This window comes from Python bivittatus, unplaced genomic scaffold (genome assembly GCF_059951505.1).
Source record: "Python bivittatus isolate LINGU-HERP-01145 unplaced genomic scaffold, Pbiv_v1 ctg000610_np1212, whole genome shotgun sequence".
In the NCBI taxonomy this organism is placed as follows: domain Eukaryota; kingdom Metazoa; phylum Chordata; class Lepidosauria; order Squamata; family Pythonidae; genus Python; species Python bivittatus.
The window spans coordinates 2,236,155-2,255,681 of record NW_028277088.1 but is presented as its reverse complement, the minus strand read 5'-3'; the positions used below and the strand labels follow the sequence as shown (position 1 = coordinate 2,255,681).

General features: G+C 45.8%; 1 protein-coding gene across 2 annotated transcripts; it reads left to right on the top strand.

The window, feature by feature from the left end:
- The first annotated feature begins 49 nt into the window (after positions 1–49).
- On the top strand, positions 50–18,995 carry JMJD4 (jumonji domain containing 4). 2 transcript variants are annotated; one of them, XM_007439011.4, is made up of 7 exons: positions 50–172; positions 4,997–5,623; positions 6,495–6,660; positions 11,973–12,098; positions 14,287–14,554; positions 15,862–16,008; positions 17,097–18,995. In XM_007439011.4, the coding sequence occupies exons 2-7, from the start codon at positions 5,359–5,361 to the stop codon at positions 17,406–17,408; spliced, it is 1,284 nt and encodes a 427-aa protein (XP_007439073.1). In that variant the 5' UTR covers positions 50–172; positions 4,997–5,358; the 3' UTR covers positions 17,409–18,995. The 2 variants fall into 2 exon arrangements, with proteins under 2 accessions (XP_007439073.1, XP_025029443.1); XM_025173675.2 differs by having other exon boundaries at positions 61–172; positions 4,910–5,623.
- Positions 18,996–19,527: the final 532 nt, after the last annotated feature.

Here is a 19,527-nt window from a genome sequence, read left to right as displayed (position 1 = left end):
GGTATCCTCGTCCGCAGGCGCGCCGCCGGGCCGCGAGACGGGTGCCGTGCGCACGCGCGCGCTGGACGGGGAAACCGCCTGTGGGGTGGGCGCGCCCGCGAGCCAGCGGACGGCGCATGCGCTGCGATTTGGGCGCGCCCTCTGAGGGATCCGAGGCAGCGGCGTCGGCCGGGTCAGTCGTGGGGAGGGAATGTTTGCGCATGCGCGTACTGGGGGGGTGAGTGGGGCGGCAGGGAGAGTTGAAAGGAAGGAGACTGTGAGGGGTTAATGGGGGAAGCTGAGGAAGGGCCGGGAAGGGCTGCAGGGCCCCTTTTCAGGCGCTGTGCGGCTGGGCGCGCTTCCTGAGCCTGGTGGGTTGGACTACAGGTCCCATCACCCCCAGCTAGCGCATCAGAATTCCCGTCATTCCCAAGCCCGCCTAGACATTTGCTGGAGCCACCATCAACGACGTGGCCCTTTGGCTCCAAGGTAGCCATTAGACTACAAGTCCCATCTCTCATCCCTTGTGGCCATTAGACAGCAAATCCGATGCCCTCAATCCAGAAAGTAATTGACTACAATTCCCATCTCCCACTCCCTGTGGTCATTAGACTGCAGGTCCTGTGCCCCCAAGCCAACTACAGATTTGTACTTCGAATAACCCTGTAGTATTATAGAGAGGTGTTGTTTCTCATAACACGCTTTATATTTACATATGGCTTATATAATATCTCCTAACATATTCTTCTTGAAGGTTTTGCCTTTAGTTAATACTGGAAATGCAATAAATGAAATATTTGGAAGGTGGTTATACTTGCTGAAGTTTCGAATGGATGACTTTGGGCCAGTCCTTCTCTCAGACCCCAACCCACCTCACAGGGTTGTTGTGGTGGAGAAAATAGGAGGCAGCAGTACAGTATTAGGTATGTTCGCCACCTGGGACCTTCAAGCTGAGAAGGTTTTGGATAATGAGCAGGCTAAGATCTTATGGGACTTTAAGATCCCAACAGACAGGCACCGTGTTCATAACATGCCTGATCTAACAGACTTTGAAAAGAAGAAAGTCTGGTTCATTGATGTGGCTATACCAGGTGGTGCTCGGATTGAGGAAAAGCAATCCAAAAAAAATTATGAAATACCGGGACTTGCAGATCAAAGTTGAATGCTTATGGAAAAAGAAATACCAATCGTGATTGGTGCCTTCCAAGCAATGCCTAAAGGTCTCCCTCGATATCTGGAAATGTTGAATTTATCAGACCTGAATACCCTAATTTTACAAAAAAACACCCTGCTAGGAACTGCTTATATTCTCAGGCACTACCTTAATAATTCTTAGGTCCTTGATTAGGACTTGAATTATTAAGTTTTTACCAGTCTTTGATGTGAATCTAATTGTAGACCACTATACAATTAATATATAATAATATTAATAATATGTGCACAGAGTTTGTAGCACTGTACCAGTGGTGGTTAAAGGGGATAAACACATTTCATGCCTTTTCCTAACAGAGCTGTGCTTTGTATGCTCAGTTAGAAACTGACTTTTGAGGAAATATAACCAGAATCAGCTCCCTTTTGTTGTCTCAGTGCGATTCCTGTGGCTGTTCTGGTATTATAAAAGAACTAACGAGTGGAGGCATGGGTCTGAAGAAGAGTTTACCTGGGGTAATTTTGCTAATGCATGTCTTTGCTGTGATTAACTCTTATTAATTCGGTGGTTGCGCTACCCTGCTGGAATTGCATGACAATGAGGCCCGGCAAGTTGGAGATAAAAAGGGATTGGATTGCAGGAGGGAGTGCCATCTTCTGTGTATTCTCACTTACCGTGTTCATTGTCAATGTGATGTTGGCTGTTCATTTCAGAACAAATCCACTCTGCTTGTGGTTTATGAAGCTTGTGATTGACAGTTTGAGGTCACTGCTTGCAAAGTATGTGTGCCAGTAGTTGGTTCAATTAATCTTGCAGCCAAACCAGGCATTGTTTGGCTCTGTGATAAGTTTATCTTTTTATAAAACATAAACACATTTTGAGTGGGAAGCACTCAGGTCAGGATCACATTATATCAGGAATGAAATTAAACCACCCAGTCCCCCCAACAACTGTTTGCAAAGACCAGTTTGGGAAATACCCTTGGATTCCAGAAAGCATGCAGAGAAAGTATTCAGCAGGGCCTGGTAGTGGAGATTTTAAATCTGTGAAGCTTCCCTCTTGCTCCATTTGTACCAGCTGTTTGCAGCAGTTCCTCTGGTCTGAGAAAGAGAAGGACTTCTCCCACCCTCCTCCTCTGAGGAAGGCATCTTCCGCTGAGTAACAGTTTTTCCCCATTTAAGTTCCCATTTGTGAGACTCCCAGAGTTGCTTTTAAGGAAAAATGTCAGGGATCTTGCCAAGGATTAACCTTCATCCCTGTTGGCATCAATTTCCACCTGTCTCATCTAAATAAGAAAATGAGGGATCCATACAACCTTGACCTACCCATCGGTCTTCCCATAATTGGGTCGTATTGCATCTCCTATAAACAGCCCTTTCTCACGTTCTTCCTTGGATGCTGTTGGGCCTAATCTTCTTGTAGTGATAAATATTAATGATCTTTGCAGGATGTTTTGCAAAGGTGCCCCTTCAAAGAATAGGGAGCTGTTTCTTACAAGCTGGTAAATGACAGCGCGTAGATTATGCTGGCTGCTTTTGCTTGATGAAATGAGTATTGCAGTGAGAGACAGCGAGTATGTGCTGACGTTTCGCTTTCCATGCTGCAGACGCCCTCAAAGCAGACCTGAAACTGAACTTGAGCAGTAGATGTTGCATCCTTATACTGTCCGGGTTCATTGGTGGAAATGTCCACAACCGGTCACTAATCACCATGGAGGTCACCCTTGTTAACCTTCCTATTTAAATTATTTGGGCGTTTGTAAATTTTGGTTGCCTCTCTAATAATTTCTGTTCCATTATGCTGTGATGTTGACATTCCCCTGGTCTCTTTGTATGTTCGTTTCGTTTTTTTAAATAATTTTGATTAAAAGATTTTATATAGATTTTAAAAACTACAGAAATATAAAAGAAAAAGTCGGAAAAGAACGAAAATACAAAGGGGCAAAAGAAAAAGTGAAAATAATAGAAAAGGAAAAATTATCTAAAGAAGTGACTTCCGATCTTCTTTGCAGTAGTTACAAACGTAACAATTACCATTTCCACCCTCCCAAATTACATAACATGGTTCCCTTCCTCCCATAGACAAACCTTTTTAATCAATACATCCCGAAATCACAATTTCTGTCCATTTGCAGCAAAAAGTCCATAAAGGGTTTCCATTCTTTTATAAAAGTAATTGTAGTTCTCTCCTTAAACAAGTCAATTTAACCATTTCTGCATACTCAGTCCTCTTCACGATCCACCCCAATCTCTTTTGTGATTTGGCTCTTGTGATGGGTGTTCAGCCACTGCTGGCTGGCCTATTGGGCTGAAAATGTTCCCTTTTGTCTTTAATTTTCTGTCCAGTGGAATATCCAGTTTATCCAATGGGAGTGTCTATACACTGGCAGTTTATTTTATGCCCTCCCTCAGTTTTTAGTTTGGATCAGTGTTTCTCAACCTTGGCAACTTGGGGAATTCTGGGAGTTGAAGTCCACACAGCTTAAAGTTGCCAAGGTTGAGAAACACTGGTTTGGAGAGCTTATAATTAGAGGGCAGCTGTCAGGTTCAGCCCAAAGAACTCCCCGAGACAGCACAGATACAGTTCTGTTGCGTTTATTAGCTTCCACCTCAAGACAGAATCTCTCCAGACTGAATCTAACTTCCCAAGCCAGCAAGCCAAAACACCGTGAATTCCTTAGGGTGGTGCCAGTCTCATCTTCTTAAACTTCCCACGCTCCTGTTGAGGGCTAAGGGAATGCTTATCTCCTCGAGTGCGGCCTTCATCCAACCATTCCTTCACAGCAGCTCTCCTATTCGCTTGTACACTGTCCCAAATTTTATTCCTTTTTCTATTTTCTTTTGGTCCTGTATTTTTCTCCTCCTGTCAGCTAGCCATACCTAGATATATGGAAAATTTGCATACCGTCGATAATTCTTCTTTGGGGGTTCTGATATTTTTCTTCCTCATGTTGTATCTCATACACTTACCTATTACTTAGAAGGCCATGGGGTAGATGTTGCATTTCTTTTGGCTTGCTAATTGGCACTGCTTATTTTGCCAGTCCTATTCTTCAGTAATGAAGGAGTAAACCAAATACCTGAGCCAAGACCTTCAAACTACTAAGGTCCCTGAACTCAAGTAAGCCTCCTTAATAGTTTGCTTCGGCATTTGCAAGCACTGGCCAGGAGTTATCTTAAATCAGCACATGTATTTCTAAATGGGAACTAGGAAGTAACTAACCACAAAAACAGACTTGTGCCAACCTCCGCTTTATTAACTATGTGTTCTCTCTATAAGTAGTCACTTATACAGTGAGATGGGCAGCGTATAAATTTGATTTATAAATAAATAAATGTATAAATAAGTAGAAAATCTAACCTATGTTATCAAAATTGACATTTTGGTGATTGACATTGAACATCATTACTGGTTAGCATTTATTATATGACTATATAAAGGTTGTTTGTAACCTCCTTAAGTGGGCAGAACCTTGTATTCTGTCCCCAGCGCTGTTCAACTAAACTTGGCTCAAGCAGATTGTGTGGTCCCCGCTCATAAATTGGGTCGTGGGGAATTTTCCCCTTCAGGAACCCAATAACTGATTTTTTGGTTATTGAGGATGGTGGCACGACCCAGCACTGAAGTAAAATGTGTCTCCTTTCCATACACTTCTCAGTTCAGATGTTGATGGTAGCTGGCTTCACTAGAATGGCAAACTAGCTACTGTTATTCTCAATTTCTATGGCAAAATTTGTTCATTTAGGTGGCCTAGAAATTTCATTTGCTTCTCTTCCCCAGGTTTCCAGACAGTGAAAGAATCAGGGTGCCTAACCCAACGCTTTGGTAAAGTGGTGTTAAAGTGAATGTGTTGCTGTTTGGTCCTAGAAATCAAGAAGAACCTCTCCTTGAACCTCTCCATGAAATGCCACAGAGGAAAAGGAACCAAATTAGTCCACTCATTGCTCTGGCTTTGAAGGGAAACTGCTCTGCTGGGGGCAGATGGGCTGCTGATCAGTCTCTCAAGCATTCTTGTCCTCAAGACCCCAAATGGTAAAGAACATTTGAGCCATTCACTGCTGGAGCCAAATGGGAAGATTTTCCAGCAAGGTCTGGAATTGGACCTCTTTTTTCTACACCCTTTATCGTTCCTGATTTTGCTCTCCTCCCTGACCTGTTTTTTAATCTTTCTGGCATCATAGTCCAGTTCCTTTGTTGTGAATAGTCGAGTTCAATCTGTCCTTGCCTGAATGGACAGGGAGACTTTTGCATATTCCACTAAGTTTTTCCGTGATTATAGTGGCCCGTCTCGGGGTGCCTCTTGCCAGCCCCACGACCATGTGGACTACATTGAAAAGCCTGAGACGTTCACTTACGCAGACTTTTTCAAGGATTACTTGATCCCCAACGACCCTTGCATTTTCTCAGCAAAGTTCACGGAGGGCTGGGCCAGCAGGAGGAAGTGGGTAACACCAGACGGGAAACCCAACTTGGAATATCTCCTGCAAACTTTTGGTAAGCCAACTTTAATTGAAAAGAACCGGCTATAATCTTGCTCCTGTCAAGAGGTTGTGTTTAAGCGTGCTTTTGACTTTCACCAAAGTCCACAGATTCTAGCTGGTTGAAAATCTGTGGCCAACTAGAAGGTGCTCCGTCAATTTCAGTGCACTCCTAGATTAGAAATAAACCTCGTTCTGTTCAGCAGGGTGAATTGCTAAGGAATGTTGATAGGAATGAAGCCTCAGTCCCTGTTACTGCACTGTTCCACTACATTCTCTTCTAAGCTTTTGGAGCTGAAGAGAAGAACCTTGTAGGGTTGGATAATCTGGTGCTTAGCCCTTTAATTTCCCCCCAACTCCCACCCCAACACCTTTCTTTCTAATTATAGTTGAAGAGAAGGGGCAGATCTATCTCCTCTGTCTGTGCTATCTTCCAAAGCTTCTTTCCTAGCTCAAAGATAGAAGGGAGCCCCAAATGCCTTCCCTCCTAAGTTTCTCCATGGCAAAGGGGGTGAATGGCTGTGCAAACTGCATAATGCACCTTGACATTTTATGTGGTACATCCCAATTGATGCTGCAGTCATGAGTACAAAATAAGCCATTGCTTAGGAACAGGCTTTATTTGGATCCAGTAGCATTACAGTGATCCCCTTCTCTTGGGTGTAGCCCTCAATGTGTCTCTCAAATATTACCTTACTGTGACCTGTAGAGTAGCCCTGTATTAACCCCAAGAAACAGGTGGTGAGTGAAGAAAATGCCTTTCCATTTCACGATCACATAGAAGTGCACTTCCAGGGGCTTCCTAGATGAACGTCTCAACGGTTTGATCATCAACCCCAACAGGGAGGCAGTGTTTTCCCAGTGGGCTCAAAGAGTTTATATTGCAGGAGAGGCTGTAGTACCTGTTGCCAACTGTGATGTCAAGGAATACAATTCTAACCCAAAGGAACATCTTAAACTCAAGGAGTACATAAGCTATTGGAAAGAACACATTAAAAAAAGCTATCGATCCGCCCGGGGGTGCCTTTACCTCAAGGACTGGCATTTGCAAAGGTAAGCAACGTCTTGGAACATGTCAGCATGCTCTCAGGAGGTCCTGGCATGCTGCTAAATTGCACCTCCAAAATCCCCTTGGCAGATGATTCAGCTTTTAGAAGCCCCCTTAGGTAGCCGCCGCCCAATGCAACGCTGCGCTCTGGAGATTCTGCAGCCATGACTGTGCGGTAGGAGCTCCTGAAGTGGAATCAGGCTACTTTAAGTTGCATCTCCCACCATGTCCTCACTTGCCATTTTTTGCTCCTGAATGAATTGAATGCATTTTTTTTTCCTTTCTCCCATATTTGCACGCATCTTGAGTTACACCACAGTTGAGCTGCATGGTTTGTTGTCATAGCATCCTTTATATCTGTGTGTATAACAGCACTGGAGAAAGTCCAAAGGGGGCATGGAGATCCCCGACAGGTTATCCTGCCCTGGCTGTTGGTTTGAAGCTGAAACAGGAAAATGGGTCAAAGATAATTCAACTGAGTTTTATTGTGTCAGCTTTGAGAATGAAAGAAGCACTTAAAATCAGCCCTGCCAAATGTCTGGGCCAGTGCGTCATACACAAGAGATATCAACCAAGCTCTCCTTGCAATAGCCTTTTGTATATAATGACTTCTGTAATGTTTAAGGGTGTTCCCCAAAGTTATCTGCAAGTTAGCAAATGTAAAATATTGGCATTTTTAGAGGTCCCTATAGCAGGCCTGTATCCCTTCCTATTATTGTTCTCTTGCAAACACTTCACAGATTGCAAATTTGGTGAAGTGGAGGGCGGGGGCAAGGTGTGGTTTCTCAAAACAGAATGTGATAATCCAGTTTATTACACACACACACACATGATTTCAAGCTGTTGGTGGGTGTGCTGCAAACTCTTTCAGGGTTTTACTAATCCAAGAGACTGAATCCAATTCCCTGCTCCAGAGAAGAATTCATGTTAAAGCATCTACAACCAACATTGCCTTTCCAAAATTGAACAGAAGTGGTTGTAACTCAACCAGGGGTTGACCCTTCCATATACAGATTTTATATTCCACCAGACTTACTGGCACCGCTATGGACCATGGAAAATTCCTTCTTGACCTTACAGCAGTGTTTCTCAACCTTGGCAACTTGAAGATGTGCGGACTTCAGCTCCCAGAGTTCCCCAGCCAGCATGAAGTCCACACCTCTTCAAGCTGCCAAGGTTAAGAAGCACTACCTTACAGCATCCCAACAAAAAGCCCTTGCAGTTGGCAAAAAGGAAACTATATATACTGTGGTGGGATCACAGTACTGCTCCTGTACCCAATATTATAGGCATATTCAAGGAAGAATTTGGGTTTTATTCCAGGTGGCTTCTGTCATCCCTCCCTGTGGCTATCTCTGTTTGTATGAGCATCTTTGTATGTAAACCAGGAGTTTAGATTAAAATTATGCAATAAAAAATCCCCTCTCACCCCTATGGGTGGTATGTATCTTCCTCAATATTGGGTCTTCTGCCAGAGGCCTGGGAGTTGAGGGTTCTGCACAGGATCTGAGCTGTTCCTAGCACTGCACTCTTCTGGACAGAGAGCTCTGGTGGTGTACCTGGGATCTGTGGGAGCCCCTCTCCCAGCTTAGGAGCCACAGCCCCAAGTGCTCCTCCCACCACTGGGACCACGTTGGCCTTGACTTTCCACATCCTCTCTAGGTCCTCCTTCAGGCCCTGGTCCTTCTCCAGATCCTCATCCTCCTCCTTCCTGATGTTGCTGTCACTTGGCATTGCTACATCTATCACCACTGCTGTCTTCTGTTCCGTGTCTACTACCACGATGTCTGGTTGATTGGCCAGTACCTGCCTGTCCGTCTGGATCTGGAAGTCCCACAGGATCTTAGCCCTGTTATTCTCTACAATCTTCTGTGGAATCTCTCATCTGGGCTTGGGAGGGTCCAGCCCATACGCTGTACAGATGTTCCTGTACACGATGCCAGCTATTTGGTTGTGCCATTCAGTGTATGCTGTTCCTGCCTGCATCTTACACCCTGCTACTATGTGTTGGACCGTCTCTGAGGCCTCTCTGCACAGTCTGCCCCTTGGGTCCTGTCTAGTGTGGTAGACCCCTGCTTCTATGGATCTGGTGCTTAGTGTCTGTTCTTGTGCTGCTGTGATCAGTGCCTCAGTGCTGTCTTTTAGTCCACCCCTTTCCAGCCACAGGTAGGATTTCCCTCTGCTATCTATCGATGGTATATGCCACACAGGGGCTTGTCTTGCCATGGCACTTCCTCTGCTTGAACTTCCTCCCATGTCTGCTGCTGCCTCAGGCATTCTCTCAGCAGCTCATCTTTGGGTGCCATCTTAGTGATGTACTCCTGGATGCTCTGGGTTTTGTCCAGGACAGTGGCTTTGACACTCACCAGAAACCGCCCCCCCCCTTGCCCTCTTTCCAGCTGGTGTACAGCCTCTGGGTGTTGGACTTGGGGTGGAAACCTCCATACATGTGAGGAGCTTCTGAGTCTTCACATCAGCAGCTTCCATGTCCTCCTTTGGCCAGCTCACTATACTTGCAGGGTATCTGATGACTGGCAGGGCGTATGTGTTGATGGCATGGATCTTGTTCTTCCCACTGAGCTGGCTCTTCAGGACTTGTCTTATCCTTTGGTGGTTCTTGGATGTTGCCCTTCTTCCTTGCCTCCTCATCGTGGTTCCCATGTGACAGTGTAGGTATTTGTAGCTGGTCTTATGACTATATGTGGCCTGCTGGTAGTTCCACTCCATCAGTCTTAACCACCTTCCCTCTCTTTACTACCATCCAGCCACACTTCTCCAGTCCAAGTGACATCTCAATGCCCTCACTGTAGATCCATATCAGGTGGATCACTGAGTTGATGTCTCATTCACTCTTAGCATACAGCTGGATGTCATCCATGTAGAGGAGGTGGCTGATGGTAGTTCCACTCTTGAACTTGTATCTGTATCTAGTCCTTGTGATTATCTGGCTGAGGAGGTTCAAGCCTATGAAAACAGCAGCGGGGACAGTGCATCACCTTGATATATGCTGCACTCAATGGCCACGTATGTGAGCTGTCTTCTGTCTTGAATTAACTTCCAGTGTTGTCTTCCACTGTCCCATTGAATTCTTGAGGAAGGTCCTTAGTGTCCTGTTGACTTTCTATAGTCCCAGGCATTCACAGATCCATGTGTGTGGCATTGAGTTGTAGGCTTTCCTGTAGTCAATCCAGGCTGTGCTCAGATTGGTCTGCCTAGACCTTGAGTCTCGGGTGACTGCTCTATCTATGAGTAACTGGTGTTTTGAGCCACTGGTGTTGTTCCCAATGCCCTTCTGAGCTGTGCTCATGTACTGGCCCATATGGCCTTGTAGCTTGGCAGCTAGGATGCCTGATAGAACTTTCCATGTTGTGGGGAGGCAGGTTATTGGCCGGTAGATGGATGGTGCTGTTCCTTTGGGAGGGTCTTTCATGATCAGCACTGTCCTTCCTTGTGTTAGCCAGTCTGGGTGGGAGCCTGCTGCTAGCAGTTGGTTCATCTGTGCTGCTAGGCGTTCATGCACTGCTGTTAGTTTCTTTTGCCAGTAGGTGTGGATCACGTCCAGGCCAGGTGCTGTCTAGCTCTTCATGTTCTTGACCCGCTGTTGGATGTCTGCTCCTGTGATGGTGACTGGTTCCTGTTCTGGGAAATTGCTGTGACCTGCTCTTAGGTCCTGCAGCCACTTACCACTGGTGTTATGTGTCTTCTTTCTCCCATATGTTCTTCCAGTACTGTTCAGTTTCTGCTGCTGGTGGCTCTGCTGTTACTCTGTTGTTGCACTGCAGTTGGGAGTACAGTTTGGATGATTCTTTGGAGAACAGGGCATTTGTCTTCTTGGCCTCTGCTTCTCTAGTGTATCTCCTTAGCCTGGTAGCCAGTGCTCTGAGCCTTTGTTTAGCAGTCTCTAGGGCTTCAGATGGAGTCAGGCTCTTGTATTTTTTCAGTAGCCGAGTCTTATCCTTAAACTCCACATATTTCTGTAGTTCCACCAGCTGACTGTCTTCTCTTCGAGTTGCTTTGATCTTAGCCTCCAACCTCATTTTCCAGAGGGGATATGTACTGCTGTTTTCTTGATCGTGTAGCCAAGCATTTCCAGGATTACAACAGCTGTAGTGTATATCAGTTCATTGGTTTGAGTTATGGTGGTAGTAGGGATTGTCTGGAGGGCTCTATTGGCGTCTTCTAGCATACTGTCCAACGGTACTTCTCCACTGAGCCTTGGTAATCGGTCTCGAGAGTTGACTGTAGCTAGTTTATCCATGATCTTCTGCCTCGTCAGCTGCTGTGCTCTGTAATGGAGGGGGTGGCAGTGTCGTTCCAGCTTCAGGTGTTGGCTGCACATCCAGTTGTTCTTCCAGGTCTGCTTGAGTCTGGGTTGTAATATGTAAGTTGGTCTATCTCAAGTTGTGAGAGCAGCTTCCTCTTCACTATGTTGAAGCGGTGGGTAACCAGTTGTTTCTCAGTTAGTGTGGATGTAGGTCTTCTGTCCATCCATAGTTCCCTCATATGTTTCATATATCCCCTCTCATTAGGTCTACTGTTGTAGTAGCATTCCATCAATTCCAAGTTCTCTTGTCTTGTCCATGTATGGTTTGTTCCAGTAGCCCACTTAACATCAGATTGTCCTGGTTCCCCAACGTCTGACGCGGACCTTGTTAATCCAGGTGACGTCCAAGCCGGCATGACTCTTTTAGTTCGTGTCACTCTCATATCCGAGGTAGGCAGGTGAAGTGTTAGGGGGTCTTTGCCCAAGGACCCCTACTGGTAAGGTAGGTACTAGATGGGATTTGAACCCTGGTCTCCCGCGTCAAAGGGCGGTGCTGTAACTACTACACTATCCAGCTGGCTGCATCAGCCATACACACACAGCTGAAGAGCGTAGTGGTTAGAGCACCACCCTTTGATGTGGGAGAGGGGGTTCAAATTCGAAGTTGAGTTCTGCTCTTAGTGATAGCATGAGACATCCAGGTTGTTTCCTTGGCAATAATATGAAAGTGCTTGATCTTTGCCTTATTCTGGAATGAGTTTTTAGGCAGTCTAGCCTATTGCCTTGGGATTTCCTGGTGATGTCCATTTCAAACCCTAACCAGATCTTTACCTTGCTAGGTTTTCTTCCCCCCATCCCCACCCCTAGGTCAGCCAAAGCCAGCTGTATGAAACTGACCCAAAATGTGAGATGAAATATAGTAATTCACTAAGAGTGGGTTAGTAGAATTGACTGAAATCAACTGAGTTATCTGTTTGGGAGGATAATCTGCCCTTTGATACACTCTTGTTTTATACAGGTTTCAAATGCTTTCATAATCCTTTTCTTTTTAAGGGCATTTCCGGAGCAAGAGGTCTACACCACTCCCATCTATTTCTCCTCTGACTGGTTGAATGAATACTGGGAGGCCATCGCTGTGGATGACTATCGATTTGTCTACATGGGACCCAAAGGCTCATGGTACAACCAAGCCCTGATCATCCTTTTTGGAAGGAATCATTTGTTTATAATGATTGATTATGTGCCATCAAGTTGTTATTGACTCTTAGTGACCACATAGACAGACCTTCTCTAGAATGATCTGTCTCAAATCTGGTCCTTGAGATCTCCCAATGGTGCATTCATCACCACTGTAACTGAGTCCCTCCACTTTGCTGTTAGTCATCCTGTTCTTCTCTTTCCTTCCACCTTTCTCAGCATTATGGACTTCTCCAGAGAGTTAAGTCTTCACACTGAATGATAATGTGCCATCAAATTGGTGATGACTCTTAGCAACCACATAGATAGACCTTCTCTAGAATGATCTCTCCCCAGCCTGGTCCTTGAGATCTCCCAATGGTGCACTCATCAACACTGTAACCAAGTCCCTCCACCGTGCTGCTGGTCATCCTGTTCTCTTTACTTCCAACTTTCCTAGTATTAGAGCCTTCTCCAGAGAGCGGGGTCTTCACATAGTGTGTCCAAAGTAGGATAATTTGAGTCTGGTCATTTGTGTCTCGTGTGAGAACTCTGAATTGATTTGTTTGATGATCCATTTGATTGTTTCTTTGGCTATCCATGGATATTCTCAGGAGTCTTCTCCAGCACCACAGTTCAGAAGCATCAATACTCTTCTTCTCCTGCTTCTTCAAAGTCCAACTTTCACTTCCATAGACTATCACAGGGAAGACTATGGCTTGCACAATTTTGATTTTTGTAAATATAGACTCATCATGGCATTTGAGTATCTTTTCCAAGGCCTTCATGGCTGCTCTACCAAGTGCTAATCTGCAGTATATTTATGCTGGCTAGTTGCAAGCTCAGATCATCTTTGGCATCCAGAAAAAGCAGTGGAATTCCCCCCTTCAAACACTATCAAATCAGAATTCATTTATTACATGATTTTATAATCTGCCCTTTTCGTGGGGCAGGGTACAAGTATTGTATGTTCCAGTTCTTCTTATATGTATCCCATTCTTGTACTCTGCCTTAAGTCCCAGGAACTCAGTTCTCTGTGTAAAAGACAGCCTGCCCACTATTGCATCCCAAATGTTTGGCAGAATTGTCAGATTTTAAGTAATTTATGGAAGAAAAAGAGATTTGGGGAGTTCTGTATTTTGAGAGACAAAGTGTTCCCTATCTTAAGGGCAGCTACAGAGGACAAACGTCATCATGCCCCTTCGCCTAGGGTGGGGACCCTCAATCCCTCCCTGCAGGAAAACACAGGGAAGGAACAAATGTGTTCAGAGAGAGGGAGTCCTGTAAGTTTCTAAAGGTGACAGTCAGCACTTTGAATTGGACCTGGAAACCAACCAGGCACCAAATCTAGTGCTTTTCTAGAAATATTCTCTTCCTAAGTTGCTAAAGTACCAGGTGTCAGCCTTGCAAGGTTGTCCAGACAAGAAGCACATCCAGAAGTACTAGCTCTAACTTTATTGTAAGGTTACACAAACACAATCTTGCAAGTCTGAAAGTACATTTCTCCTCTGTTGCCTTTACAGCCCAAGAAACTAAGGAGGGTCCCTTCTGAGATGCTTTCCATGCTCCCATTCCTTCTGTGGGCTCAGCTGCCTCTTATCCGACCATTGTCTAGTCTGTGGCTTTTCTTCCTGTCTCCCAAGGTCATTCCCCCATACTGTTACACCAGGGCACTTTTGGCTTCCCATCTCACAAGCCAGATGAGTTAACAGGAAGGTTAAATTGTATGTACTCATTACCTGTAGCAGCATCTCCTCCATTGAAGGGCACACAGAAGGTACATGTGGCTCCCCTATCCATTTTTTAACCCCCAAAGGGCTGCCCTTCACACATCCACTCAGCCCCAGCATTTCTCAGGGGCTGAAAAGAATCAAAAGAGCTTGTCCGCTGAAGGGAAGCAGGGGTCTCTGCTCTATTTGAAGATAAACACTAGACTATCATAGGTTAATCTAGTCCTGAAACAGGTAGAAATCTGGAGAATGAAAAATAGGCATAGCGTCCAGCTTTTTAGGTCCCAGATGTCTAGTCCCAGGTTGGCCCAGGTAATTTTTAACTTGCAGGATATATAACTCTCCCTCTAGAGGGTAGAATTCAATTGCCATCTTCTGAAGCACCACAGTTAAGTTTTCCTATTATTCAGTGTGTGATTCTACTTCCTCATCAGCTGCCTATCCCTAATCTTTTCTGCTAGGACTCCATTCCACGCTGATGTCTTCCACTCCTACAGCTGGTCAGCCAACATTTGTGGGAAAAAGAAATGGCTGGTTTTTCCCCCGGGCCAAGAAGAGTATCTAAGGGATCACCACGGTCACTTGCCATTTGACATCACTGCCCCTGACCTGAAGAATTGCACCCTTTACCCCCGCTACGCTCAGAGCAGCCCACCAGTCGAAATCATCCAGGAAGCTGGGGAGATAGTCTTCATCCCGAGCGGTTGGCACCATCAGGTTTACAATCTGGTAAGAAGCTTCTGAGAACCACAAGCTTTGGATACCTTGTGGATGCTGCTGTCAAACATAATTCAGCAGTGTGCACTTCCCTTTTGGGGGCAGACGCATGGAGAGGAAGATGCCACAGGTCAGTTGGCAAGCTTTGATTTGCACACCAAGATTCTAGAGGCCACCCCCAGGAGTCCTCTCCTCTGCCCCAACATTGAGCAACTGTGGCTAGTCAGAGTAGGTTGTGCCCAGTTTGATTTATCTTGATATACGGGAGGAGCAGAAGAGCCACTTTGGTGCAGAGATTAAAGGCACCAAGCTAGAAACCGGGAGATTGTGATTCTAGTTCTGCCTTAGGCACAAAGCCATCTGGGTGACCTTGGGCCAATCACTCACTCTTAGCCCTAGGAAGGAGGCAAGGGCAAACCACTTCTGAAAATGTTGCCAAAAAAGTGCATGGACTTGTTCATTCACTTAATGACCATTGTAAAAAGGTCGCAAATCACAATCATGTGACTGTAGGGGGTGGTGTGACAGTGTGACTCAAAGACACCAAAAGAAAAAAAAAGCTACAGGTAGTCCTCGCTTAACAACCACAATAGGGACCGGAAAATTGGTTGTTAAGCAAGCCATCACATGAGGGACCCGATTTACAATGGTCGTTAAGCAAATCACATGATCGTTAAGCAAATCCAGCTTCCCCAATGGACTGTTTTGCTGGAATTCGCCTACCAACCACGTGGTTCGCTTAACGATCGCATGATTCACTTAATGACCATTGTAAAAAGGTCGCAAATCACAATCATGTGACTGTAGGGGGTGGTGTGACAGTTTGCAATGGTCATAAGTGCAAGTACAGGTTGTAAAGCACTTTTTCCAAGGCCGTTGTAACTTTGAACCATCGTTAAAATGAATGGTCGTTAAGCAAGGACTACCTGTACTGCATATATTCAAGGGCAGTAGCCTAAGACATTATGCCAAATGATTTCCTGTTTGATCTCCCAATTTCCTGCTTGATCCCCAATTTCCTATTTGATTCCCCCAATTTCCTGTTTGATCCCCTGACTTCCTATTTTCTTAGCACTGATCCACAACTCCAGTTGAATTCCCTTTTAAGCCAGCTGCCTGTTAACTTTCTGTGGTCAAATATTCGGTATTGATGGATTGGTAAGCAGAATTTACATCTTGGACCCCATTTTGATTCTTGTAGGAATTCAGTCCCATAGGCTAGCAGTCGACCAATGGAGCCACACCGCCCCCCTCCCTTTCCTCCCCCACGCACCCCACGTAGGAGGGGTGCCCATTTCACCTTCTCTCCCTTCCACCAGGAAGACACCATCTCCATCAACCATAACTGGGTGAACGGGTGCAACGTAGCCATCATGTGGAGCTTTCTCCAGGACGAACTAGCCGCTGTCCAGCGAGAGATCAGAGAATGGAAGGAGAGCATGGAAGACTGGCACCTGCAGTGCCAGGTAAAACACCCCTCAGCTTTTCACCAGGGATCTGGTCATTGAAACAATCACACACAGTTGTAACTGCAGCGAGACAGCCCAGGTTAAGCACGTTTCTGTTTTAACTGCCCGCAGCTTCAGTCGCCTTAATCCTGGATTTAGTTTCTTCAGTCTCCTTATTTAGACTTACAGTCATGGGAAAAAGTATATAAACTCCACTGAAATTTTTGAGTTCTTCAAGATATTTCATTTCAACACTATTGATAGATAAAGGGGATACAACGAATGTCATGCACCATTTTGTAGTCCATTGTATAATTTTAATTCCCCTTTATCTACCAGTATTGTTGAAATAAAGATCAAATATCTGTATGTTGAAATATGTTGAAAACGTCAAAGATTTCAATGGGGCGTTCTTTTGGACATGACTAAGTGTCCCAGAGTGTTAGCAAGCTTTTGCAGTGACTCCCGTGGTGGGGAGGATAAACCCTGGTGGCTGACTTAGCTCCTAATGAAAGAAGCTTTCCTGTGCGTTGTCCGAGAAGGGTTAAGAAGGGGACTTTGTGTGTTTGATTTATATAGTCATCCACCTCACACAAGTGACTCTGGGCAGCTTACAAGATTAAAACAGACCAACCCACCACGCATGACCACCCACCCACCCACCCACCCACTCAGTGCTTAAGGATAAGCAGTTAACCCCACTCACCATCGATAGCAGAAGTCCTCATCTACCCCCCGACCCAAAGGCCTGGGGAAACAGCCAGGTCATCAACGCCTTGCGAAAGGCTAACAGGATCAGAGTTCCCTTGACCCTGTGGTCACCTTTAAGAAATGCAGCGTGTGCCCTCCTCTCTCTCTCGGGGCCATTCCTATGCCCAGTAAATGGTCCTGTGGAAAGAATTAACTTCTGTAGACAACTCAGAAAGATAGAGGATATATTAGAATAGGAAGCCGAGAACATCGCTGTAGCTTAGCCTCTTGGTGTGAGCGAAGATAGACCTGAGCTTCGAACGACCCCATTCAGCTCAGCGTAGTTGAGTGTCCATTTTTCCGGGCAATCTGGCAGAGCTAGCGGAACCCAGGACCTCTTTTTTGACTTTTTCCAGGTGCTTATGAAATCATACACAGGCATCGACTACAAGGAGTTTTACAACTTTCTGAAGATCATTGCAGAAAATCGGATTTTTGTGCTGGAGCACCACCACACCGAAGAAGATGCCTCCAAGCGTTCGTACAGGGCGGCTATCTCCAGTTTGGGGATGTTGCACGCGGTTTTTGACCTGAAAAGGACAGCAAAGGTCTTGGCCTCCTTGAACGCCAACGAGGAATTCAGGAAACTCAACCCTGACACCCTTTCGCCACCTCCGCAGGCGCTCCTGCACCGTCTGAAAGCAGCAATAGATACAGCACTTCTCTAGCCTTCCCCCCTGCCCTCTTTTTGATTTTAACCAGTCGCAAACAGCCTTCCATTGCAAGCTGGGTGCATGTGAATGTTATTTTTCAGTCACCCCTTTTAGAGGTTGCCAGCCCAGGGAATTTTTCAGAGGGGAATGGGCAAGGCAGTGGTGGACTTCCAGAGAATGTAAGTCTGTAGGAAACTGGCAATAGCTAAAAAGGGAAAGCATTCCCAAAGTAAAATTTGGGGGTGATAATCCATTTGCTCACTGAAAACTAGCTTCATGCAGCATAGGACTACTCTTAGTCACTCCTAGGTATTTCCTTTAGGGGTTAATCCCATGCACTCTTGCCTAATTGAATTCCATAGAACTGAATTCTGGATAAATATATATAGGCTTATACCCTCAGTGCCCCTGTTTTGTTTTGTTTCGTTTTAGTTTTGGCCCATGAAAAAGAGTTTTCGGGTAGAGCATGCAGATGGCAAGAGAACAAAAGCACCGCGTCTTCCTTGCTTTATGCCATTTTCCTCAGTCTGTGCAGTGTGAACATCAGGCGGCAGTCAGGAATTTTAAGCTCAGGCTTAGCACCCAACTTTCAGGGACTGGGCAAAGGTGGCTCGGCGGGCTTAGGTGGCACAAGTGGCAGCTGAACAAGGGTGCCCTCTTCTCCCACAAGCCACGCTAGTTCTCGGCTCCGGGGGCTGCTCCCGCTCTGCCTTTCTGCTTTGAGTTCTTGCAAAAACAAGATGCTTTCAAAATCAGGGTTGGCGTTTTCCTTTTTTCGCCGAGGATCACAGAGACGTTCTCAGTAGCTCCACCCACGCAGCCCAACCATCCCTGGAACATTCAAGGGACGAGGAGGAGGGGAATCAAGGCCCGGCCACCTTCCTCCAACTCTCGTCATGGACCAGAGCACCAGATGGCTTTTCAGCAACGATCGGGATTGGTGTTTCCCCAGTTCCCTCTGACGTCCAATGTTCTCCCTGCCTCCTGGATCAGATGCGGTGGGGGAACATGGAGCCTGCTCAAGCTGTCAGTGGGGGAAAGGAAAGGGAACTTGCTTGGGGATCGGAGGAGGTGGCCCTCAAAGCCGTGGACAAGGGGAAACAGACGAGTTCTCCATGTGCTCCTCCCACAGTCCCGTTTGCTTGGAGGAAGGGGGGCCCTTCCTTTCAAAAAGCAAGACAACACAAAGTTTAGCAGGGGTATATTTTAGTATGAACCCCCTTGGCGCTGGGATGAGCACATAGGAAGGAAGGAAGAGCGTTCTAGTCTCAAGGCCACCACTCCTCCCAGCGCAGTAGTTGTAGGATACTAACACTGATGCTATGGCTAAGCATAACTAGTCCGCGCTGTCCATAAGGGCTCGAAACTTCTCACAGGGTGTCCTTGTGGGAGTGTCTGTAGGAGCACCCCAACTGTAGAGGCTTCCTTGTGAATGCTTTTCTTCCTCTTGGCTATAGCCCGCTGAACTTGGACCTTTCCTAGCAGGGCATATTTTAACCCTGAGCTGGTTTACTCAGTCCTTGAGTGTTTTGCCAGAGTGTCTGGAGATCTTGATAAAACTGCACATTGAAAAAAAAAAGGATAATAAATAAATTAAGCATCCTTGGTTCTTCTGGTCCTTTCAAGTGGTCGCTTTCGAGTTGGGGCTGAAAATGCCACAGGGCGAAGAGAAGGTTGTGTGTAAAACGTTTCTGGCCAAATCCCACCGGCTCACTTTCTGCCCAAGTGAGATGAGGTCTGTTTGAAGCCAGGAGTGTGACCCCACTAGTGTGCAATGACGGTCTTCTGAGTGGCAGCAGATTCACACTGGATCCACCAGGATGGCCTAGTCGTTTTTCCAGAATAAAGCTATTTTTAATGGAGTAGTTGCCTTGCAGGTACCTATGGCAAGTTGAGAAAACTTTTCCCTAATGGTGGCAAGGGTTCAGAAGATTCAGAAAGTGAGGGTGTATTATACAGTTTTTGTTTAGACCGCCTTCTTAGTTCCCCTTAAGCAGAATCCCTCATTTGGGGTTGTCAAAGCTCCACAGCATGCTAACAGACAAAATTAACTAGCTAACAAATTAACAAAACGGGTGCTTATGACTTGGCCTACTGAATCAAGATTCTGGGCAACGTATAACAAAAACCACAA